Source organism: Mauremys mutica, chromosome 16, assembly GCF_020497125.1.
Source record: "Mauremys mutica isolate MM-2020 ecotype Southern chromosome 16, ASM2049712v1, whole genome shotgun sequence".
Classification (NCBI taxonomy): Eukaryota; Metazoa; Chordata; order Testudines; family Geoemydidae; genus Mauremys; species Mauremys mutica.
In genome coordinates this window covers 32,669,657-32,693,000 of record NC_059087.1, presented here as the reverse complement: position 1 = coordinate 32,693,000, position 23,344 = coordinate 32,669,657, and the positions used below count along the sequence as shown (strand labels likewise).

General features: G+C 51.3%; 2 protein-coding genes and 1 pseudogene across 3 annotated transcripts in view; 1 reads left to right on the top strand and 2 right to left on the bottom strand.

The window, feature by feature from the left end:
• Positions 1-290: 290 nt before the first annotated feature.
• LOC123351132 lies at positions 291-16,458 on the bottom strand (annotated as a pseudogene).
• A 737-nt stretch (positions 16,459-17,195) lies between these two features.
• Positions 17,196-21,385, bottom strand: CCDC157 (coiled-coil domain containing 157). 2 transcript variants are annotated; one of them, XM_044989655.1, is made up of 3 exons: positions 21,250-21,385; positions 19,585-19,897; positions 17,196-18,722 (listed from the first exon to the last, which is right to left on the bottom strand). In XM_044989655.1, the coding sequence occupies exons 2-3, from the start codon at positions 19,830-19,832 to the stop codon at positions 18,710-18,712; spliced, it is 261 nt and encodes an 86-aa protein (XP_044845590.1). In that variant the 5' UTR covers positions 19,833-19,897; positions 21,250-21,385; the 3' UTR covers positions 17,196-18,709. The 2 variants fall into 2 exon arrangements, with proteins under 2 accessions (XP_044845590.1, XP_044845591.1); XM_044989656.1 differs by lacking the exon at positions 17,196-18,722 and having other exon boundaries at positions 19,581-19,897; positions 21,250-21,384.
• Positions 21,386-21,444: 59 nt separating this feature from the next.
• The window catches only part of SF3A1 (splicing factor 3a subunit 1), a 28,875-nt gene continuing 26,975 nt past the window's right edge, over positions 21,445-23,344 (top strand). The window contains exon 1 of the mRNA XM_044989654.1: positions 21,445-21,583. Coding sequence (XP_044845589.1) covers positions 21,521-21,583 — 63 coding nt within the window. The 5' untranslated portion in view covers positions 21,445-21,520. The remainder of the gene's footprint in view (positions 21,584-23,344) is intronic.

Here is a 23,344-nt window from a genome sequence, read left to right as displayed (position 1 = left end):
AAAGTCTTAACTCTTGAATCTTTTATTGAAACTCAACTCCCTGCTCTGTTTCCTCCTGCCTTGCAGCACAATGTGCTGTCAAAACCCAACCAGGATGTGGCAGGGGTGTGCAGTGAGCTCTGGATGTTAAACCACAGGACGGGGGTATGATCCAGGCTGTGATGGAGCTCTTGATTCCTAGCCCCCTAAAGAGGAAGAAAAGTCCCTCTTGTGTCTGTACAAAATGGGGCAGCTCCTATGTGGGAATGGAGCACTCTCTCCTGCTGGAAGGTGGGAAAGCATACAGCCTTTTATATGGGTTCTCTCTTCATGAGATCCTCTGGATCCCTGAGAGGATCCATCAGTCCTTTTGTCCTTCCCATCTCCTCCTGGGCAGTCTCCCTCACAGCAGCCATCCTGCTGCTCCAGGAGGTCCGGCTGATTCTCCTTGTGGAGCTGCCAATGCTCCTTCCTCCACCTGAGGAGATGCTGTTTGCAAGGCGTGGCGTCATAGAATCATAGAATCTCAGGGTTGGAAGGGACCTCAGGAGGTATCTAGTCCAACCCCCTGCTCAAAGCAGGACCAAACCCAACTAAATCATCCCAGACAGGTCTTTGTCTAGCCTGACCTTAAAAACCTCTAAGGAAGCAGATTCCACCACCTCCCTAGGTAACCCATTCCAGTGCTTCACTACCCTCCTAGTGAAGAAGTTTTTCCTAATATCCAACCTAAACCTCCCCCACTGCAACTTGAGACCATTATTCCTTGTTCTGTCATCTGCTACCACTGAGAACAGTCTAGATCCATCCTCTTTGGAACCCCCTTTCAGGTAGCTGAAAGCAGCTATCAAATCCCCCCTCATTCTTCTCTTCTGCAGACTAAACAATCCCAGTTCCCTCAGCCTCTCCTCATAAGTCATGTGCTCCAGCCCCCTAATCATTTTTGTTGCCCTCCACTGGACTCTTTCCAATTTTTCCACATCCTTCTTGTAGTGTGGAGCCCAAAACTGGACACAGTACTCCAGATGAGGCCTCACCAATGTCGAATAGAGGGGAATGATCACGTCCCTCGATCTGCAGGCAATGCCCCTACAGCCCAAAATGCCATTAGCCTTCTTGGCAACAAGGGCACACTGTTGACTCATATCCAGCTTCTTGTCCACTGTAACCCCTAGGTCCTTTTCTGCATAATTGCTGCCTAGCCATTCGGTCCCTAGTCTGTAGCAGTGAATGGGATTCTTCCATCCTAAGTGCAGGACTCTGTACTTGTCCTTGTTGAACCTCATCAGGTTTCTTTTCGCCCAATCCTCTAATTTGTCTAGGTTCCTCTGTATGCTATCCCTATCCTCCAGCGTATCAACCACTCCTCCCAGTTTAGTGTCATCTGCAAACTTGCGTCCCCCACAAGCTGACCGCCCTGACTCCAGCAGGTGGCCCATCCCAGTTAGGGAGCAGGTGAGTGGCAGAGAAGCCCTGGGTTCCCACGTGGCACAGCCCTTTTGCGGCTCTTTCACTGTCACAGACAGTAGCCCTGCACTCAGAGGGAGCCTTGGGGATGAACAATAAACAGCTTTATTTGTGTCCCTAGCTGAACACCTCCAGCAGGGGTTGCTCTCCTGGGGTTCTATTTCTGGTGATTCCTGGGGCTGTGAGCTGAGCGGGCCTGGACTCTGGCTGCGCTGCCTTTCCCTTTCAGTCTGGCGTAAGTGCTGATGGCCGAGGTCTCAACCGGAAGGGAGACGCAGGACACTGCCTTCCACATGGCCTCTGCAGAGGATGGCTTTGGCTGGCTGCTTGGCGGTCTCTGGAGTGCCGTGCTCTGGCTGCTGGCTTGGCCACTCGCAAGCCGGCGGGGCACTGTGCTGCTTGGAGGTCTCTGTGTGAGGGCAGGTTTGCTGTAGGAGAAGCAGGACAAGGCATTAGAGATGCAGCCCCTGAGGCAGGGCAAGTCATATAAGAATGGCTCTACTGGGTCAGACCAAAGGTCCATCTAGTCCAGGATCCTGTCTTCCAACAGTGGCCAGTGCCAGGTGCCCCAGAGGGAATGAACAGAGCAGGTGATCCATCCCCTGTCACCCACTCCCAGCTGCTGGCAAACAGAGGCTAGGGACACCATTTCTGCCATGCAAAGTCTCCATGCAAACCAAGCCCTGCAGCTCTTCGCCGGGGAGGGGCGGGGGGTGTTTAGAGCGGGCCTGCTCACCCTGTGGAAGCCTTGTGGGGGTCCGTCATGCCATCCTTGGAGCCAGTCCTGGAGGAGAAGTGAGCCCAGAGCTGGGTCTGCGGGATGAGCTGGGGAGAGGAGAATTCAGGGTTAGAACCTCCCTGGTCACTGCTTGATGCTGGGAGCTCCCCCTGCATCTGCAGGAAGCCATGACTGGGATGCATCAGAAAGAACATTCCTCCGCATCGTGCACCTCGTTCATGGCGCTATCATGGCTGGTGTCTGTCAGGGACTGACTCAGAACTGGATGGGTGACATCTAGGCCCTAAAGGCCTCCAGTGCTTGCGGGTGCCTGTGTTATCTAGTCTCAAGTGCCTTCCTTGCTCTGGTCCCAAGGAGCTCCAGGGTGTGGGGAAAGTCTCTTCTACCATCTCTCTGGCAAGAAACCAATCCATTCTGGGCTTAGCCTTCTCCCAGCTGGAGGCTGTGGCTTTGGATGCTCCTGTTTGATGACCAGAATGGGCTGGGCCATCGTGGAAAGGGCCTTGCACTGACAAGATGACTGAAACTTGGCCTCGTGTAGAGGGCCAGCCCAAGACCCATGCTCCACTGGTCCAGAGACGTAGGGCTAATTCTGCTGGGTCACCCCTGCAGGGTGAGACCAGTGCAAGAGATGCTGTCTGGACACAAGATGGAAACTGGTCTCAAGAACAGACCTTTACTGTTATTCTTGTCCACACAAACCAAGTTTGCAACAAACCCAGTGTCAATCTCCCCTGCATTAGTCCACCATGCACTGAACACCCCTGTGGACCCTGCTGCTGTGGACTAACTGTTCCACAGAGAGCTCTGATTCATCCTGTTTCCATGCAAGGGAGATCAAAATGAGCTATGGAGTTTGTGCGCAGCAGGCTAGGTGAGGTAGATTCACACCCTGACTTTCTGCGAACTTGGGCCTGGTCTAAACCTAAAAATTAGATAGACCTAGCTAAAGCACTCAGGGCTGTGAAAAATTTTGGACTCCACACAAAATTAGGCCAATACAGCCGGGTCAATGGAAAAATCCTTCCATCGACCTAACTCCCACCTCTCGGAGAGGTGGCTTAAGTACATCGACAGAAAAGCTGTCGACGTAGGAAGCTTCTACGCTACAGTGGCACAGCTGCCATGGTGTAGCTGTAGCTGCTGAAGTATAGGCATGACCTTCATGTTCCTTTCAACAAGCCCTGAGCCTGACTGCTGTGGCCCATGACTGGACCCTACAGCCTCCCCACTGCTGTAGTGCTGGGCTCACCTCCAGGAAGAGGCTCCAAAAGACCCAAGCTTTTCTTTCAGCTAGGACTTCATTCTTAGCAGCTGTGGGCATCTCCCAGCAGCAGTGCGCTAGGAGCAGGGTGGTGACACGGAGGCTACCATTGCAGAGCTTGTCACCTCTTCAAACATGCTGCACCTACCTCCCTATTGCCTTGTTCCTTATCCAGTGCAAATGGGTGTGAAATGCTCCCCATCTGGTAGCATTTGGCACTGGTGAAAGTGACAGCGTAAGGTGCAAGCCAATGGTGAGTCAGGCCCGCCAAGTCTCATGCCTTCAGCCTATTGCTCTTTTAACAAGGAGAATGTTAAACCAACCCTTCCTTGCAGTCTGCACAACACATGATGCAACTGTGGCCCAAGGGATGGCACAGCCTCGGAGAGCAGCAGAGAAGCAGAAGCACTTGCTAGAAAATATCTTACATTAATATTCTTCTGCCCTGGTAATAGAGCTAAGGAACCCTTAATCACTAGGCTTGACTAACATGCAACTCCATCATCTGTTTGCAGGAGCCTTTCCCGAGAGTAGGGCTCAGGTTTGAGTTGAAAAGTGGGAGGGCTTAAGTGAGAGGGGTGACTGTCCTATGTGCAATTACTGGGGGGCCTCAGTCTGGCATTCATATTTATTTGTATTGGTGTAGCACTGTCCTGGTCTGTGCCGCCCCAACAAGGGGAGGGGATCTCTGCCCCAAGATTTACAAGCTAAGTAACGATGAGTGGAGAGGGCCAAGTGTACAGCAAAAAGGGCTGCTGTAGGGTGTGCCTGGGGGACACTAGCAAAGCTGGGCGGAGAGGCCAGGATGGGATGAGCTGGAGAAGACCATTAGCTTTCTCTACAGTTCTGGTAACAGCTCCTGTCTTACTGCTCCCTACCCCGAGGGGTGAGATTAATTCCTCACTTTTGTGAGTTCCAAATGAGATCACAATTAAAGCTCAGACAGATGGACAAGCCCCCTATCAGTGCTGCTCTAAAAGCCTGGACAGATCCAGTAGCGTAGTTGGGGGGGGAGCAGTGGGAGCAACCGCTCCCACTGAGCACATTCCCCCAAAGTGGTGCCTTTTTAATTTTTACACTCACTCGGGGGCACTTCCCAGCAGAGGCAGCATGTCTGGGTCTTCGGCGGTGGGTCCTTCAGTGGCTCTGGGTCTTCGGTGGCGGGTAATTCGGCAGCGGGTTCTTCAGTCTTCGGCAGCAAGACTTGGGTTTTTCTTTGTTTTGGTTTTTTTTTTCTTTTCTTCGCTGCTTTGTGGTGGGTGGTGCCTTTTTTTATGTGTTCACTCCCCCTGCTGTTAGAACCTGGCTACGCCATTGGACAGATTTCCCCCCCCTCTTCCCCCCGCATGGGTTTTGGGTCAGGAGCTGTATGTGTCTTCACTGCACTCCAGACAGGGGTTTTCTTTGCTGTTTGTCCCTGAAAATAGCCGTAGTGTCCACAGCTACCAGAGAACCACTACCCTGTGCATCTGGCCAGACGTTTAGCTGGAAGGGTCTTCCCTTTCCAAAATCAGAGGGAAAAGGGAACTGGACTAAGCCTAGCAAAGAACAGACTGTACTGTCAGTCAGCCATGGCCTGAACTATTGCAGTGTATTGCAGCCCATGTCCCGTTCCCAGGCAGAGCAAGGCATGGGTTCAGCAGCACTCATTGTCTGCTTTTCTATGCAGCCTCTAGGAGCCTGCTCAGGGAAGAGAAAGGCTGCTCTCACCACAGCCTACAAACAGCTCCCTGGTCATGGGAACCCCAGGGCTGCCCTTAGGCTTTTGCTTCCACTGAGTGAATGACTCTGTTGTAACTCCTAATTCTACTGGGCCTGCTGGCGCTCAGCCAGGGCAGGGAGGGCCGCTCAGCGCAGTGAGCATGCCTAGAGCCTAGTCTGGCAGCATGTGCTGAGCAGAGCACAAGGGCTTACGTGTCACATGCTGATGTGGTGCTGACCCACTTCAGCTCAGCTGCTTGCTCTTTCACTTGCTCTGCCGAGGCCTGGGAAGAGGGGTCAGTCCTAGCACCCACTGCTCGTTTGCCAGCATAGGGTTTTGTTTGTGAAATACAAAACTGATGCTAAACTGCCTCAGCACCAGGGAAGGCTCCCAGAGCCCCCTGTGATCCCAGAGCCTAGGATCGGCACCAGGGAAGGACCTCAGAGCCCCCCTGTGATCCCAGAGCCCAGGATCGGCCCCAGGGAAGGACCTCAGAGCCCCCCTGTGATCCCAGAGCCCAGGATTAGCCCCAGGGAAGGACCTCAGAGCCCCCCTGTGATCCCAGAGCCCAGGATCGGCCCCAGAGCCCCCTGTGATCACAGAGCCTAGGATCGGCCTCAGGGAAGGACCTCAGAGCCCCCCTGTGATCCCAGAGCCCAGGATCGGCCCCAGGGAAGGACCCCAGAGCCTCTGTGATTCTAGAGCCCAGGATCAGCCCCAGAGCACCTTGTGATCCCAGAGCTTAGGATTGGCCCCAGGAAGGACCCCAGAGCCCCCCTGTGATCCCAGAGCCCAGGATCAGCCCCAGGGAAGGACCTCAGAGCCCTCTGTGATCCCAGAGCCCAGGATCGGCCCCAGGAAGGACCCCAGAGCCCTCTGTGATCCCAGAGCCCAGGATTGGCTGCAGGCCCACATGAAGAATATTAATACAGTAATTGCTCTCTGGAACAGGCGCCATGCTCAGCGGAGAGCCTTGCTCACGCCCCGACCTAGGCCCATGCTGGGGAAGTGACAATAGAGCTTTCCAGACTTGGGTTATTCAGGAGACCTCAGTCCAAATGCAGTAGTTCTTTAGATCCAGTTTTCCAGCTGAGCCAGCTAGAGAGCAAGGAAGTCATGTGACTTCCATCCAAGGCCTCACAGCAGTTCTGGCACATTCCAACAGTCTGCACTCATTTCTATTTTAAATTAGAGCCCAGACTCGTACTGGTTCTGACCTACAACTGTGCTCATTACTAGACTGCATTGCCACTAGGGGGAACGGAATGGGGCATATAAGCCTCACTGAGAAGTACAGGGAGGCAGAATCAAACCTTCAGCTGTAGAGAACAGAGGTAGTGGGACTAGTACTGGAGCACAGGCTGTGTGAAAATGGTCCTGAGCTTCTAGCCCCCAAGAACAGTAGTCCCCCAGCCCCCGTAGGGATCACGGGACGGATCACCTATTCCTCAGCCTTCAGGAGCCACAGGACACGTCTCCTATTCCCCAGCCCCAAACTGGATAGGTTGACTATTCCCCAGCCCCACCACCTCTAGGAGCCATAGGACAGGTCTTCTATTCCCCATCCCTAAAGTCTACTGAGAGTGGGATGTGTCCTAAGTCCCCCAGTTGTACAGCCTCAATCCCCCATCCCCAAAGTCTCGAGAGACCATGGGATTGGCCTCCAACCCCTCTGCTCCAGAGTCCCAGGGGCCATGGGATGGGTCATGGACCCTCCATGTCCAGTAGGGATCCCACTGTTGCACTGACCCCTGATTCTGCCTGCATTGCCAACTGCCTATTGCTATTCAACAGCTGCCCCCCTTTGCACTGAGAGGTGCCCTCTCCACCTGTGGCTGGGGTCAGACTCACCCTTAACACTCCTTGCTGGGCCGCCTCTTTCATTTTGGCTAGTGCGGTCCTGAGCCGCGAGTTCTCTTCCTCCAGGATGCTGATGCGGATGTTGTTCGCCCGCAGCTGCTTTTCCATGTCATCAGTGATGTTCCCAGTACCTGCAATGAAACAGGATTCCCCTTCACAATGGGGCAAGGGGAGTGGGTGTGCACAAATCCTCTGGATACAGCAGGGCTGGCGCATGCATGCGTGCATGTCCGTCCCTAACTCCTCCTGAGAAGGACATCCCCCTTCGCCTCCCAGCACTGACAGCCCTGGAGCATGTGCAGGTAACCGCTAGTAATGCTGTAAAGCAGTGGCTCTCAAACTTTTGTACTGGTGACCCCTTTCACACAGCAAGCCTCTGAGTGCGACCCCCCTAATAAATTGAAAACACTTTTTTATATATTTAACACTATTATAAATGCTGGAGGCAAAGCGGGGTTTGGGGTGGAGGCTGACAGCTCGCAACCCCCTGAGGGTTCCCGACCCCCAGTTTGAGAACCCCCGCTGTAAAGCACGAGCAGACTAGCTGGTCCAGTCCTCTCATGTAGTCTAGGGACGATAATTATGCCACAAAAGCAGCAGGCCAGTTAAAAACAAAAGGCACAGACATTGCCGGGCCAAAGCAGAAAGAATGCAGCAATGGTAGCGAGAAAGCTGTATTCTCGTTAACCAGCATGTGATCCCTCTGGTAACTAAAGTGACCGCTTGCGATTGCAGGGTCTGTGCTGTGTGTAAGGCAGTGGGGAAATAGAGGAGAAGGGAGGAGTAGGAGACCAGCCTCCAACCAGTGACTTTCCCATGGGTACAAAGCTAGTAAGAGAAATCATATCCCGGGGCAGCTGGTCACAAGCTACATGTGACACAACCCTCCTGTGATGGCATGTTCACCCCACACTGGTACTGAAGGGGTTATAGTGGTGAGGGAGGCCAATTAGCCACAGGTTGCACCTGCGAGGGAGCTAACTGACAATGATTCTAATTGAGAATCTACAAAAGTGAGGAGCTGAGGCTAGCAGAGGTGGCAGGGAGATGAGCCTGCAGATGCATCCCTGATACAAGGGAGAGAGCAGGCGCCTGAAAAGGCAGCACAGGAAGCTGTCCAGGGAAGGAGCAGTAAAGTCCAAGAGAGCACAGACCTGGACTGTGGCTTTGAGGGTCCCTGGACTGGAACCTGGTGCAGAGGGTGGGCCTGGTTCCCCTACCAGCTGCTGTGGGAGTGGTGCAGTGGAGATGGAGACTGCCTGAGACTTTGTGGGAAGAGACTGATGAGGCCCCAAAGGGGAGGATGATGGTGACTTGGCTGGAGAGAGGCTACAGCTCCTGACGAGTGAGAGAGAGACTGTAGAGCAAGTGACCGAGGCAATGGAACGGACTATAGTGAGCTAATTCCCCAGCTGAACCATGAGGAGACACTGCTGAGCGGTGAGTAGCACATCCCATTACACCTCTGACCCTGCCATGCTTACTCTGAAGGACAGCAAGAATTGCAAGGGCACTCATTCTTAGCTGAAGTTTGTCTCTGCCACTTTGCCAGGATTGTGTTGTCCTCATTAATCTCCCATTGCACCCACCAGCCACCCTCTAATCCAGGGGTTCTCCATTTTTTTCTTTCTGAGCTTTCCCCTCCCCCCCACCTCCAAACGCTATAAAAACTCCATGGCCCACCTATGCCACAACAACTGGTTTCTGCTTATAAAAGCCAGGACCAGAGGTAGGAGGTAGCAAGCAGGGCAACTGTCTAGGGCCCCACACAATAGGGGTCCCTGCGAAGCTAAGTTGCTCAGGGCCCTGGGCTTCAAGCCCATGCAGCAGGGCTTCAGCTTTCTGCCCTGGGCCCCAGTGAATCTAACATTGGCCCTGCTTGGCAGACTCCCTAAAACCTGTTCGAGGCCCCCCAAGGGGCCCCGGACCCCTGGTTGAGAACCACTGCTCTAACCCACAGCCCTCAGCCATGCCCAATACTCAGTCTGTCAGTGGCTTCTGTGCTTCACCTGACCTTCTGGGCATTAGTGCCAGCACTGGAGACCAGGCTGTGTTCTTGTACCACAGACCAGTCTCTGCTCCAAATGGCAGCCATCTTACCCCTGCAGGATCCGGGTGCCCAGCAAAAGTTTCCCCTGGAAGCATGCTGCTGGCTTCCCCTTTTAGTGACGTGACATCCCACCGCAAAGTGGAACATGCTGAACAAGTGAACCGAGATGCATCTTCCCCCACCCCATTACATTCAAGCAGCTTCCACATGTCCTCAGACCAATCTCTTCCCTTAGCTGGAGGCTTTAGGGCAGACTCTTTGGCTGATATGGCCACTTAGTACCTGCACCAGCTGCATCCCCCGCCCACCCTCCAGCACTAGGGGCATGTGAGGCCAATGGGTCCTATTGGGTGATGGAGATGGGCTGAGAGGAAGAAGGGGGCATGGTAGAGTGGCGCTCCACTGGCATAAAGTCATTGACTACCTTACTCCTCAGCAGCTCTACCTTACACTGGGACTAGGCATGCAGGATGGTGGCGCTGATGCTCAGTTCCTGAGGATGCTCCCTCCTGTTTCCCTGCAGCAGACTGAGCTTGGATACAGTGGAGAACTGAGCTCTTTGTTATAAAAGGACATGGGGTAGCAAGAGTAACTATGGAAGGCTGTGCCCAGTTACACTTCACTAAGCACCATGCAACCCGTCAACTGCGGAACACTGGGGCAGGTAGGCTGCTAGCAGAATCTTTCCAGGTGGAATTATCTTGTCCTGCTGTACTAACAATATGCCATCCTGATCTGCAGGGATGTTGTGTGACTAGAGGAACCTCTAGTCCAGATCCCACCAGACATCTCTCCTATGGACACATGGCCAAGATCAGCTGTATCTGACTGTTAGCCAAAGGTGGGTTTAGGGGGATGTAGACAGAATACATAGCTGCAGTCTGTAACATAGCATAGAGTCGCATGGTCACATCTCATAGTCACTTGTCTCGTGGGCGATCCCTCTGGACTGCAACTCTGATTTTTTTTCAGTGGGATAGTTTTCTATGTTTAATTGAAAGTCTGATTTTTATATTTGTGTAATTCTAAAACAGCTGCTGGAAATCGCACACTCCCACGTATGTGAGCTGGGGGATTCGCGCCCTCTAGGGCACTCAGTGGATGAGCACTACTAAGGTGGGGGCAGGGGGTAGAAGTCTGTTACCATCCATTCTGGTGTGTGCTACCTCTTGCACAGGCGCTTAATGTCTGCTGCCCTCTGCCCCACCCCACGCCCTCTCTTACACTCAAACTGCGCCTCAGCAGGGATGTGGAGGTCTGGAAAGGACACCAGCAGCCTCTCCCTCTCCTTCATCTCCTGGAGCAGCTCATCCAGCTCGGAGATGTTCCTGAGTAGTTCAGACGTGGACTGCTCGAAGCTCAGCTTCTCCTGCTGCAGGTTCTCCATTAGTTGCTGCACTGGACAGGAAGAGTATGGTTAGGTTTCATCAAGCTCCTTCCCTGCTGTGGTCCCAGCTCAGAGTGATTCTGCCCAAGGGACGGGGAGGGGTGCTGCAAAGTGGCTAAGAGAGAAGAGTTCATCATGCAGCTGTAACATTGCCTTCAGGGCTGAATCTGATCTCTTTGTGCAGTGAGCGGCACACCAATGTGATGAGCCATCGGGTCTCAGTGTGATGTGGGAGAACCAGCACCAGACAGAAACGTGGCACTTGTCCTGGAATGCCCACAACCTTCAGTACCTAACAGGCCTCTGCTGAGAAGGCCAGTCCCTGAGGCCCCTGCTTCCCCCTGCTCCTTGCTTGGAACAAATTCCCATCAGTCAGAGGGAGAAGGACTGAGTAAAATGGAGTAGCGTTCTCAGGAGTGACCCATGAACAGATGGCCTGGCTGGAGCCAGTGCAAGAGGAAGCCCTCTCAATGCTCTTCACTGTTCTCTCAACCCTCCATCATTGTGCAGTGTAGCCTGTTCACCCACCCCTGCTCCAAGCACACTGGCACTCCACGGTGTACTCAAGTGGGGGGCATTCATTCTGAGCCCCTTAATGGCCCCCTCCCGCACTGGAGCTCAGCAGTGCAGCTCTAGCCCTCCTTTCACTGCCTCTCAGGGGAGCCCCTATTGCTGAAGGAACTCCTTGCTGCCCTGGGGACATTAACACTGACCTGCTGGGCTTCGAGCTGGCCCTGAACATGCTGCTTCTCGGCCTGTCTCTCCTTCAGCTGGTGCTCCAGCTTAGCCTTGTCATCCTCAGCTTCGCCTAGGCTGGCCCTCAGCTCCTCGCACTCCTGATCCAGGCAGTCCAGCTGTTGCAACAGGGCCCTCTGCTTGGCCTGGAGCGACTTCACAGAAAGAGGAAGGCAGATGATATGTACAGATGTCACCCAAGTAGCTTTAAAGCAGGAAGCATAATAATAAAGAGGGGGGGTAGGAGCTCAAACTGGGAGGGGCGGGCCAGTGTGTGTGATGGTGGGAGGCGAGAGGAGCCTAAGTGGGTGTTCAGCTTGACCTACATCACCAAGGAAGTGTGTGACCCACTAGTATGCTGCAGCCTGTGACATAAGCGCCAACTCCATGGGTGCTCTGGGGCTGGAGCACCCACAGGGAAATATTAGTGGGTGCTCTGCACCCACTGGCAGCCAAGCTACCCACTCCTAGCCCTAGTCTCCTTCTCTTTCCCCCTCCTCCCCGCCGCCTAACAGCTGTTTGGCAGTGCTTAGGAGTTATGACTTTCTGGGAGGAGCAGGGACATGGTGTGCTCAGGAGAGGAGGCAAAGAGGGATGGGGACTTGGGGGAAGGGAATGGAATGGGGGTGGAAAGGGGGTGGGGTGGGAAAAACCGGGGTGGGTGGGGACTTTGTGAAAGGGGTGGAATGGGGATGGGGCGAGGGTGGTGTAGGGGTGGGGATGGGGGTGGGTGGGGGGGTGGAGCATCCACCAGGCAGAGCAGATGTCGGTGCCTATGGCCTGTGATATATTTAGGTAGCAGCAGAGGGCACCAGAGAGTTTCCTCTGCCTGCAGCACCAAATGGGCACCAGTGGGCACAGCTGCCAACTTTCACATGGTAAATAAGCACCCCAAATTGTACAATAAGTCAGAAATCAAGCTAATCCCATTTCAAAAAAATCCAGTCCCTAAGAACCCCAACACTCTGTGACTAGATTCCGCCCCCCGTGCAGTCTGGGACTGTGGTGGGCCCACTGTGCACCCCTGACTTTCTCCCTCCCCCTTGCCCCTGCTTGCCGGGAGCCAATAAAAAAAAAAAAGAAGCAACAAGCTACAAGCCAAAAACTAGCCAACAAGCAACTGACAAGCCAATTAAGCCAAAACCAAGCCCAATTTCTGCAGTTATTTTGCGGGTTTGGCACGTCTGCCAGTGGGCCTGGTTCTAGGGAAGATCAGGCTTCTCCAGCTTTCATCAAAAGCATGGAGCGCTCCCTGGAATGCTGGAACTGATGAGTGGCCATTTTCAAAAGGGAGTGTGTTACTGACCGCAAAATGCCCCTGCGCTGAGGGTATAAAATAGGCACAGAGGGGATACTGATGAAGGTAAGTTGCAACCATCCATCCGACAGGCTGCTCTCAGAAGGCAGCTCCCCTGCAGGTAAGGGTGACGGCGCACAAGTAAGATGGCAACATTGCTCAGGTGCACAGCTCCTCCTGTCCGATACTCACCTCTTGATCAAAGGGATAGCACAAGGTATTGCCAAGGAAGTACAAGCAAAGCAACGCAGGGCGCGGAGGGGAGCAGGAACACTGAGCTGAGCCCTCAGCTTCCCACAGAGACCCTGTTTACAATCCTGGCATAAGTCTTAAATGAAAACAAGCCTGGGCAGCAGCAGAAGGAACAGAACAGAAGGGACGGGATGACAGGAGAGGTATGGCTAGAGCAGCCTGGACGAGGACCAGCCAGAGACGGCCTAGTGGAGAGTAGAAGGGAGTTAGATTCGGGTAAGGTAGGGAGCAACAGGTCTGGTTCCTGCCATGGCCGCACCTCCTCATGCCTGAGCATGCTTTCCACTTTGGCCTTCTCCTTGTCCAGCTGCGTGGTGGCCCCACTGAGCGCGTGACTTGTGTTCTCCAACTGGCTGGTTAGCAGCTGCACTTGGTCTTCCAGCTTCGTCATCTGGCTCTTGTGGTCCATCTTAGTCCTCATCTCCTCCAACAGGGTGTTTTTCGTCAGCTCTGTGAATACACAACATCCTGTAACCAAAGCTGTGGATGGCAGAGAACAGTCAACCAAGAGCCCTGGGAGGAATTTTGGGAGTCAGCCTGGAGTCCATCTGTGGCTCCCACTGCAGCACAGCTTCTCCCCACCCCTGTAAGGAATAACCTAGCCCCAAGGCTTCTCTTCCTAGGATTTCAAGTGGCTGAGATTCTGAGAGGCTCATGGGATCTGGCCCCAGCCCCCAGGATTCTCCCTAGTGTGTTACCTGGGCAGTGGAGGTTAGAAGCCACTCAGATACTACAATGATGGAGGTCATTTAAATAAATTGGTGCTGATTCTCCTCTCACTTACACTAGTGCTAATCGGGAGTGACTCCACTAAAGTCAACAGAACACTGGTGTAAAAACAGCGTAAGAGGAGAATAAAGTCTATGGATGAGATCAGTTGGATGGATGAGCCCATGAGAATTCTTACCCAGCTCCCGTATGGTAGCTTGCTGTGACAGCAGCTCTTCTTTCAAGGTGGAAATTCTCTCCTCCAGCACAACGGCTCCTAAAGCAACCAGAACAAATGACTTAGCAAGGACCTCCCAGTTCCTTACACCACTTATCTACAAATAACAATTACACAATGGCATTTCTCATCAAATGAGTGCATCATTCTATGCTTCACAAAAGGGAGGACCCAGCAAAAATGACATCGCTGATCATCTTGATTATTTACTGAACTTCTGGTCTTAAGACACCTGGCCTTTCAGCCAGAGGGATATGGGAAATAGCACCTTTATGTGTATAAAAAACTCTTGAAAAAAGCTGTGAAACAGTTTTTCTGGAAACAGATGTGATACATACAGAACATAGGATGGGATGGGGCAAAGGTTTTATTGACACTCATTAGAGACAAGCTACATAACGCACCATTCATCACCAATGCCAGAATCCCAATAAACACTTCATATCATCACACCAAGTGTGTGCGAGGGGGAAAGAGAGCAAGAGAGAGAGATGTCACCCACTGGCACAGCTGCATCAACAGACTCAGGTCACCAGTGTTCTCACTGTTTAGGTTGGTGAGGATCAGGTAGATGATCATGCATATTGTGAAGATACCATATTGACCCCTAGGGAGGATGTCTCCCTCCCTTTGAATGGCCACTTTATGGGCTAGTGAGTTAGATACATTACAACAAGGCCTGTTGTACTGTTCTGAAAAGCCCCCGCCTGCCCCATCAGCTCATATGTAGAGCATTTGCGGCTTGCTAGGCACAGCGAGCAAGCACTGATGACAAGAGGATGGAGAGCAGCAGGGAATAAAAGGAGCCCAGCAGGTGAGAGTGAGTAGGAAACAGCCACCCCTCCAGAAGCAGAAGTGAAGTAGGGAGTCTGCAATACCTGGCCTCTTGGCCACCAAAAATACAGAGAAAGAAGAGATTTATGAACAGAAGAGTTAATTTAAAAGGAACAATCAACTGTCAAGGGGTGAAATCCTAATCCCATTGAAGTCAATGGCAAAACTCCCACTGACTTCCATGGGACTAGGATTTCACCAAGGACTCTGGTTGTGTCTAATGAAAACACCTGTTGACTAGGGACAAGCTGGGACTGACACTGCACCTGTCCGGAGATCTTCCTTGTCCTGCTCCAGTTTGGCTGTGATCTGCAAATTCTCTTTGATCTTTTCCTCCAGGTACTGCTCAGCCTCCTTCCTCTGCTGTTCCTGGGTTTCATTCTCTTTCTGAAGAAGCTTGTCGAAGTCCTCAACCTGCTTCCTCAGTTCATCCCTCTGTTTCTCAGATTCTTCCAGCTCTGCCTTCAAAGGGTTTATCAGCTGCATCAGCACCCCAAGATGTTTTTTGATACGGGAGAGGTCTTTGCTCTGTTCTGATGCCCAGAAACTCATGTCCATAGCAGTGAGTGGCTTGTTGCCTAGGGTCTCCTCAACCATCTCTTGGAATTTGCCCAGGGATGAGGGGATGTTCTGGTTGTGGCAGATGCTGATGATGGCTTTACCGACCTCTCTGAGGCTGGCCTGGCCACTTGCACATGCATCACAGGGCACCAGAGATGACTCAATTGTCTGAGAATGGACACTACAAACATTCTTGGTTACACCATATGCAGACCGTGGCTGTGAGATGTCTGAGAAATCACAGTCTGGCCCATGGATGGTTTGTGGTAGACATAAGATGGCTGACTGGGCACTGGCTAATGATGCACCTGATTCTGAAATCACGTGTGAGCAGCTTTTCAAATGCTCATTCTCAGCTTTCACATCTTGCAGGGTAGATTTCAGTGCAGAGCTGTCCCTCCTGTTAGATTTCTTCTATTTGAGAGAAAACATAGGAGAATGAAGACATTTGCTATCACGTTTAAACAAATTATTCTCAACTATCTTCACAGAACAGATGCTCCAAAATTGGTCTGGAAAGCCTGTAAAATGGTGCTCATTATAAAAAATGGAACACAGGAAACGGGAAACAAATAATTCCTCTAACTCAATAGAGACTCCTTTGCTTCACTGCTGGTGACAGAACCAAAAGTACAACACCGATAAAGCCTGACTGAATCCTGGCACATCCTCACTGGAGGGAATGTCAGCGATCAGGTTTGGTAGCTTCACTTTTCCTACATTTTTCTGAGATTGAATAGGTTCAAAGAGGGGATTCCCTTGGGAGGTGGTCTGGCAAATATTGGGACTATTTATCCTGGGAAAGAGAATTATTCCAGGGAATGTGACTGAGGAACAGTGTTAAGGTTGCAAAGGGGACAATGATTAGTGCCTCATAATAGGAGAATTACGGGTCACTTGAAAAAAGTAAGATAAATTTCAAACAAAAGGCATTACTTGATCACACTGCATGTAGGCAGCCAGCAGATCTCCCTGCTGCAGCAGGCCAGAGAGCTAAATACAGTAGCTGGATTTTAAAAGGGGCTGGCTAATATTTACAGCCATTGATATCATTTTAGCTAGTTCTGAGAATTAGATGAGGTTAATCAAAGCTCATGCTTCAAAGTGTAATCTGATCACTGAAGGTTCAACCATGATCTGATTTAGTATAGCAAATTCTATATGACATAGATCCCAGCATCGCTATGGCACATCCTACCTCAGTCACTAGCTGCTGCTGGAGCGCTCCCAGTTTCAGTGTGCTGTTCCAGTACTTCCTCACAGCCAGCCCAATGGACATGCAGGGTCCCACTGCCTGGGAGGGGGGCACAGCTTGTTCGCTGATGAGATTCTCCATGTAGCCTGTGAAGCTCTGAAGCAGCAACAGCAGCCTTTTTTGACAGAAACAAACCGCGGCTTAGAGCTGCATGAAATTTCTCTCTGGGAGCGGGCTTTTTGCTGTAGGTCACTACTACCCTGCAAGTTGAGGAAGGAGGTGGCCCAGGGTTAGCATTTGGCACACAAAATACCCCAGAGGGGAACCCCAGCTTCCTAGGCTGTTTAGGGGTAGAAACAAGGCAGGGGGACCCTCTCTACCCCAAAGGGCTGGATAGTGGTGCACAAGTGGGTCACCACTTGTGCAACTCTTCAGTTCTGGATCACTCTATGGAGCAACATTCCTCCAAGTTCAAGGCCTGACTATCCTTTCCCAGTGGCACAGGTTCAGAGCCATGCCCTCTGCTTGTAGATGGGGTATGTGGCCCAGTGATTAGGCCTTCCAGCTGGTGGGTGAATTCAAGGAGATCCTAAATGAGCCTTGTCATAAACATACAGCTAAGGGTAGCATAAAATCCCTCCTTACCCTGTTAAGGGTTAAGAAGCTCAAATAACCTGGTTGGCACCTGACCAAAAGGACCAATAGGGGAGAAGATACTTTCAAATCTGTAGGGGAAGGTTTTTGTTTTGTGTTCCTTTGTGTTCTTTCCAGGTCAGCGAGGAACCAGGGCAGGGAAAATACATCTCCCTAAGCCATATCTGAACTAAGCATCTAATATTACAGAAATAGTAAGTAATAGTAAGGAAATGTATTAGATTATCTTTTGTTTTAGCTTGTGAATTTTCCCTGTGCTAAGAGGGAGGTTTATCGCTGTTTTTGTAACTTTAAAGTTTTGCCTAGATGGGAAATCATCTGTGTTTTGAATCTGATTACCCTATAAATTACCTTCCATACTGATTTTACAGAGGTGCTTCTTTTACTTTTCTTTATAGTAAAGAAAAGTAAAAGCTTTCACAAAGGTAAAGCCCCAAAGCTCCCACACAGGCCAACCCCTCGGGCCCAGCCTTGAGAAGCTGCACTGAGAGTTACTTTTTTAAAATTAAGCACCATTTTACTTCAAGCCGATGGTAAAAGCACATTCACTTCCCAAATGCCTAGTGATTGAGCCATGATTAAAAATATAAAACTGACATCTGTATTGATAACTATACATGCCAGAAGTCAATGCGGGCTACTGGATGAGGTACTCAAGAAATGCAGTTCTAGTCCCCGCTCTGCCATTCACCAGCTGGGTGGCCTTGAGCAACTGAGTTCACTTGTACCTCAGTTTCCCAATTCGCAAAGCGGGATAACAACATTCATCTACTTAGTGTAGATGAGAGGCTGTGAGGATTAATTAGTTCATGGGTGTAAAACATTTTGAACAAGTTAAGTGTTCTAGAAATACCAAGTATTAATGTAACTGTCAAATCTCTACTCACAAACCCTCTGTACACTGCACACAAAATCTATGTTAAAAGAACACTGTCAAGGTTGCAAAGTCAAGCACCCAAAAGTTAGGAAATGCCAAAATGAAGGTTGTCTGAATATTCTTAATTTGGCCCCCTTGTGCCAATGCACAGTCCTTAATTACACAATCTCCTGCCATTTTTTCCATAGAACCTCTGCCTCATTCAGTGCACATGATGGACAGTACTCACTGGATCAGCTGTTACTCAATATTTTGTTTTATCCTTGTTGTTCAATGTGTCGCCCCAGGCCTTGTTCACTGCACATCATTCAAACCCTGCTCTGAAGACTGAATTATTAATTTTCTCATAGACTTTTCTATGATGCTCAGCACGACAGTAGCTGTTGTGCAAACATTCACTTTTCTTCACAAGACTCCTGCAGAGCTGAGACACAGGGCAAAAGTATCCACTAGTTTTAAGTGCCCAACTTTAGACACCTGGTACATGATTTTTCAACGTACTTACCATTATATAGCACTTTAGATGTTCAAAGCACAGCTCCCATTGACGTCAGTTGCAACAGGGAGTGCTCAGCACTAATGCAAATTAAGCCCCAGGCTCTCATGTTGAGCACCCTGAAAATAAGGAGCATGCTTACAGACCACCTGTGAAAACTTTGGTTTAAGTGACTTGCCCAACACTCATAGGAACTCTGTGGGAGAGGCAGGGATAGAATCCAATTCTCCAGGGTAGCATTCAACTCACTGAACCATGAGGCCCTCCTTTCTCTTCCCACAATCCTCTGTCTCACTCACTAAACACCTTCCAACTTCTTCCACAAATGAGACAACAGGCTCCTTCGTTATACAGTCCTGATTCATCCCCAGAGCAGGTCCATTCTGTTCACTGAATGAGGCATGCACAGTGCAGTCACACTTGGGATCTGTGAGGGAATGGAGCATGCTCAGTCACTGTGTAGATATGACCCGTGCACAGTCTGGTCAGCACCAAAACCAGTGATGAGCTGGAGCACACTCAGTGAGAATGGAATCTTCAGAGATTTTAGTTAAACTCTAAAAAGTCTCTACTGAGCATGTGCAAACTGAGATTTTTCAAGGATTTATAACAGCCAAATTTGGGTAGATTTTCATATGAAGAGCAAAAGACACCTCTCTGACACAGGCCAAATTTCAAGTCCCTACTCCAAAGTATGGGGATGTTAGAATTTCTCAAAGGTCAACAATTGTTTTTGCCAAAACAACACACTTTTCCCTATTCTTGGAAACGGCTGAACCATTTTGGCTGAAACTTTCCCAAAAGATTTAGCCTGTGGCAGACATCCAGCACAGGAAATTTCAGCACAAACCATTAACTTTTGGTAAATTTATAACTAACTAAAAACTGGCTCTTATAATGGGAAATGTCAGGCAATCTTAAAATATGTTGCTACCAACCCCGCCACATAAGAGAATTTCAGGGAAATACTGCTAGATAGCTAAAAGCCGTTCAAGTTCTTTGAATATACTGCACATGCAGATCTATGCTCATGGTGCCAGGGGCAGGTATCCTATCAGTAGGGATCTGCAGAGATATTTCTCAAAGAAGAAATACAGCTGCTTAGCCATTGATAAATGGCTGCATACAGAAACATCTTCCGTGCTTTCCAGATGCATGTGATTCTAAAGATCTGAACGCAGATATATGGTCTGTATGAATGTATTGTTTTCCCAACAGGCATTTCTGAAAGGAGTTGGGGATGTCCATTGATCAACCTTTTAACTGATCTGAGGTATTCATCCTCTCACCTGTCAATCACCAGTTCAAGAAGCATTACATGGGAATGCTGGGTAAATTCAGGGTCATTCTCCACATAGTCATAATGCTCCAGCAAAGCCACCAGATCCAGATCACAGGACACTTTATTGGGAAACTTCCAGGACGGATAACGTACTGCCCCAGTCCGGGAGAAGACATCAATGATGGCTCCTTGTAGATCAGTGATGTCCTTCCTCAAGCTCTCCATGCAGTTTGGATTGCCCAGCAGGTATGCCATTCTGTCAGCTGACTTTAGGCCACCAATAGGAAAAGGCCCCTCATTGGCAGGATGGATGGATAGATCTGCAGCAGACAACAACACTGAACATCAAATTAACTAGCAGATCCCCTAGGGAAAGAAAATCAAGGCAGGTCAGACTCATTACTGTACATCTCAGCTCTTCATGACTGTGGGATAAAGTGCTGTCACTTCTGCTAGGGCTTAAAAGTTATGGCCCAGTGTACAGCATTGTAACAAGTCCTAAGACTTCACAGCTGTTATTATACTGCATGTTATGCCACTGGAACTTCACAACAATGGGACTAAAACTCATCTCCTCTTGTTCCAAATCACAGAATCCCCGTTGTTAGTTGTATAGAGCCTATGATACTAGTCCCATAGAGTTTAAGGACAGAAGGGACCATTAAAACTAGTCTGACCTCTTGAAACTCAGAACTATTAAAGTTCACCCCCAGTTACCCCTCTATTGAGCCCAAAGACTCTAGGTGGAAAAAGGTATTTCAGTCCTCAGGAGCCTAACCTACCAGAGGCAGAGAACAGGAGAGATCAAGGTGCCAGGCATCACACATAGGTGAGCAGTTCTGATTCCATCCAGTAGACAGCAGTGGCATGCATACACGTCAGAGACAAGTATTACACTTCACACGTGTATACAAGTAAGGTGTGTGTGTGTGTTATACACGAAACAACTAGCACTGACAGTGCCTTTTCCACTTTGCCTGCCTCTAGGCATTTCCAACCAAGGATCTCAAGGTGCTCTAAAGACATGACTGCCTTAACCCAGCCCCCCGCGAGATACCGGAGGACGGTGTTACACCCACTGCACACGGGGAGCCGACCGGATACCGAGCCAGTCACACAGCCGGAGCGAGAAAGGGCTGGAAGGCGGAGTAGGCGCTCGGAGGGCCCCGCTCGCTAGAGGCGCTGTGCAGCCCGTGTAACGCTCACAAGACACGCCAAGAGCCCAGGGCAAACACCCGATGCCCCGAGCCTGGCAGAGGGCTTGGATGGGGACCCCGTGGATACGGGGCCCCGGGAGGGCACGGGGAGGGGGTACCCACCTGCCGAGAGGCCGCCGCCCCCGGCTTGGAGCGGACCCGCAGCCTCGGTGCCTCCGTTACCGCCTGCCCTGCGCTACCCGTTACCATGGCAACCGCACAGGCCCGGCCCTCCTCTTTGTGAAATGACCCGTCCACCCAATAGAATGTTAGGAGCGCTTCCTGCCCCTTCCCTCACAACAAAACGTCACGCGAGTACCCCCCCCCCGTTCCCTCAGTGGAACATTCCGAGTTTGCCGCCCTCGCTCCGTCTGAACTACAGTAACACTGACGTGCTGGGAACAATCCCTATTCCCCTCCCTCCCAGGGACACGAGCCCGATGAGTTGTGCGCGCATCCTTTACGACTGTACCAACCCCGGCTGGTATCGCTGGACTGCGGGCACCCCCTGTCCGTCCCCAGAATAGAACATTCCAACTGGGCTACGCGCGCAGCCTCCACGACCCGCTTCCTCGCCTGGCCTGTATTTTCGACGTAGGCGAGCCCGACGTGCTGCGCGCGCAGCCCGGGGGGTAGAGAAAAAGAGTAGCCGCCATTTTGTGCGCGGCGGTGGCGGTCACTCTGTGCTGTTCGGTCCTTGCCGCCCCAGGACAAGCAGAGACTCCCGAGGGCCGCTGAGGAGGCACCATGCCGGCCGGGCCGGTCCAGGCGTTGCCGCCCGCGCAGCCAGCGCCCCAAGAAGGCAAACAGGTACTGGGCTGTCCGGAGGCGGGTATGGCGAGCCGGGGCCTGGCGAGGAGGGAAGCCCCGCGCACCACAGCCGGCCCGGGTCCCGAGCAGGCAGCTCCCAACATGCAAAGCGGCGCGGTGCATGCTGGGAGATGTAGTTTCCTTGGCCCTAGGGGTCTGTGATCCGAGTAGGCTGTCAAGCTAAGCAGGGCCTGGCCCGTCAGGGCTGGGATGGGGGACCTGGCCCCTCTTCCTCTGCCAGGGAAACCCCCACGCACGCCCCGGTCAGCGCCAGCTCACAGACTTTAAGGTCAGAAGAAGTCTGAGCTGCACATCGCAGGCTGCAGCACCTTTCCCACTCACTCCTGTAATAGACTCTTCACCTCTGGCTGAGTTATTGAAGGCCTCAAATTATGATTTAAAGACTTCAAGTTACAGAGAATTCACCATTTGCACTAGTTTAAACCTGCAAGAGATCTGTGGCCCATGCTGCAGAGGGAGGTGAGAAAACCCTCAGGATCACTGCCAATCTGACCTGGGGGGAAATTCCTTCACAACCCCAAATATGGCAATCAGACCAGTGATCCCTGAGCTTTTGATGGTTGTCCCCCCCTCCCCGCAGGGACGGCGTAAGGGGGCTGCAGCTGGGGGTGGATCTTGGGCCAAAGCCATAGCCAAAGACCAAGGCAGGAGCAGTGCCACAACTGGAATGCGGTGGAGGGCGGGTGCAACTCTGCTCCCAGCCTCAACCCTAGCTGGGGGCGGGAAGGGGCTGGGTGGCAGTCCCTTCCTTCCCCCATGGGAGCTCGGCTCCTGCCACACACCCCTCAAATGTTCCCCTGTGCCCCACCGGGGAAGCACCCCACCCATTTGGGACCTCTTAAGACTCTGAGCATGTGGGCAAGACCCACCAGCCAGACACCTGGAAAAGAATTCTCTTTAGTAGTCAGAGCCCTCCCCGTCTAGTGTCCCATTTGCAGCTAATTTACTGTCAGCAGTTGCAGATTGGCTATATGCCATTGTGGGCAGTCTCATCATACCATCAACTCAGTAAATTTATTAGGTCAGACTTGAAGCAATTAAGTGTTTTGTTCCAGTGCTCTGCTAGGGGGCACTGTGCTGAGGTGTGTTGCAGGGAGTGTTGGAAGACTCTGTGTGTGAGGCGAAGGGGGGATGCTAATTTCTCTGTCAACAAAGAGACCTGGGGGTGCTGTGCTCCTGGGGCAGGGCATGAATAAAACTCAAGCCCTGCCTCACTTGTGGGTATTAAAAGCTCCCAGGCTTTCTTTGCTTGAGCCCTGTGTCCTGGATCACTGCCATTTCTGTCTCGATGTCCCAGCTCCCCGAGTTCTTTGTGGAGTTTTAGTGCACAACATCTTCCTTATTTCTTGTCTTAAACTTTTGTCTAGCTTTGCTGTGCTCTGTTACAAAGCTATTGTCTTCTTCTAGAGAGGCAGTGTGGCCTAGAGTCCACAGCACTGGGATGCAGGAGACTTGGGGTACAGCTACAGTACAAAATTAATTAGAATTTATTCTATTTGAATTTTCGGAAGCGATTTTATACATTTAATGTTGTGTGTCCCCACTAAAGCACATGAATTTGGTGGAGTGCGTCCACAGTACCGAGGCTAGCATCAAATGTTGGAATAGTGCACTGTGGGAAGCTATTCCACAGTTCCCGCAGTCCCCGCTGCCCATTGAAATTGTGGGTTAAGCTCCCAGTGCATGATGGTGCAAAAACATTCTCGCAGGTGTTTCTGGGTGTGTGCCGTCACTCGCTCC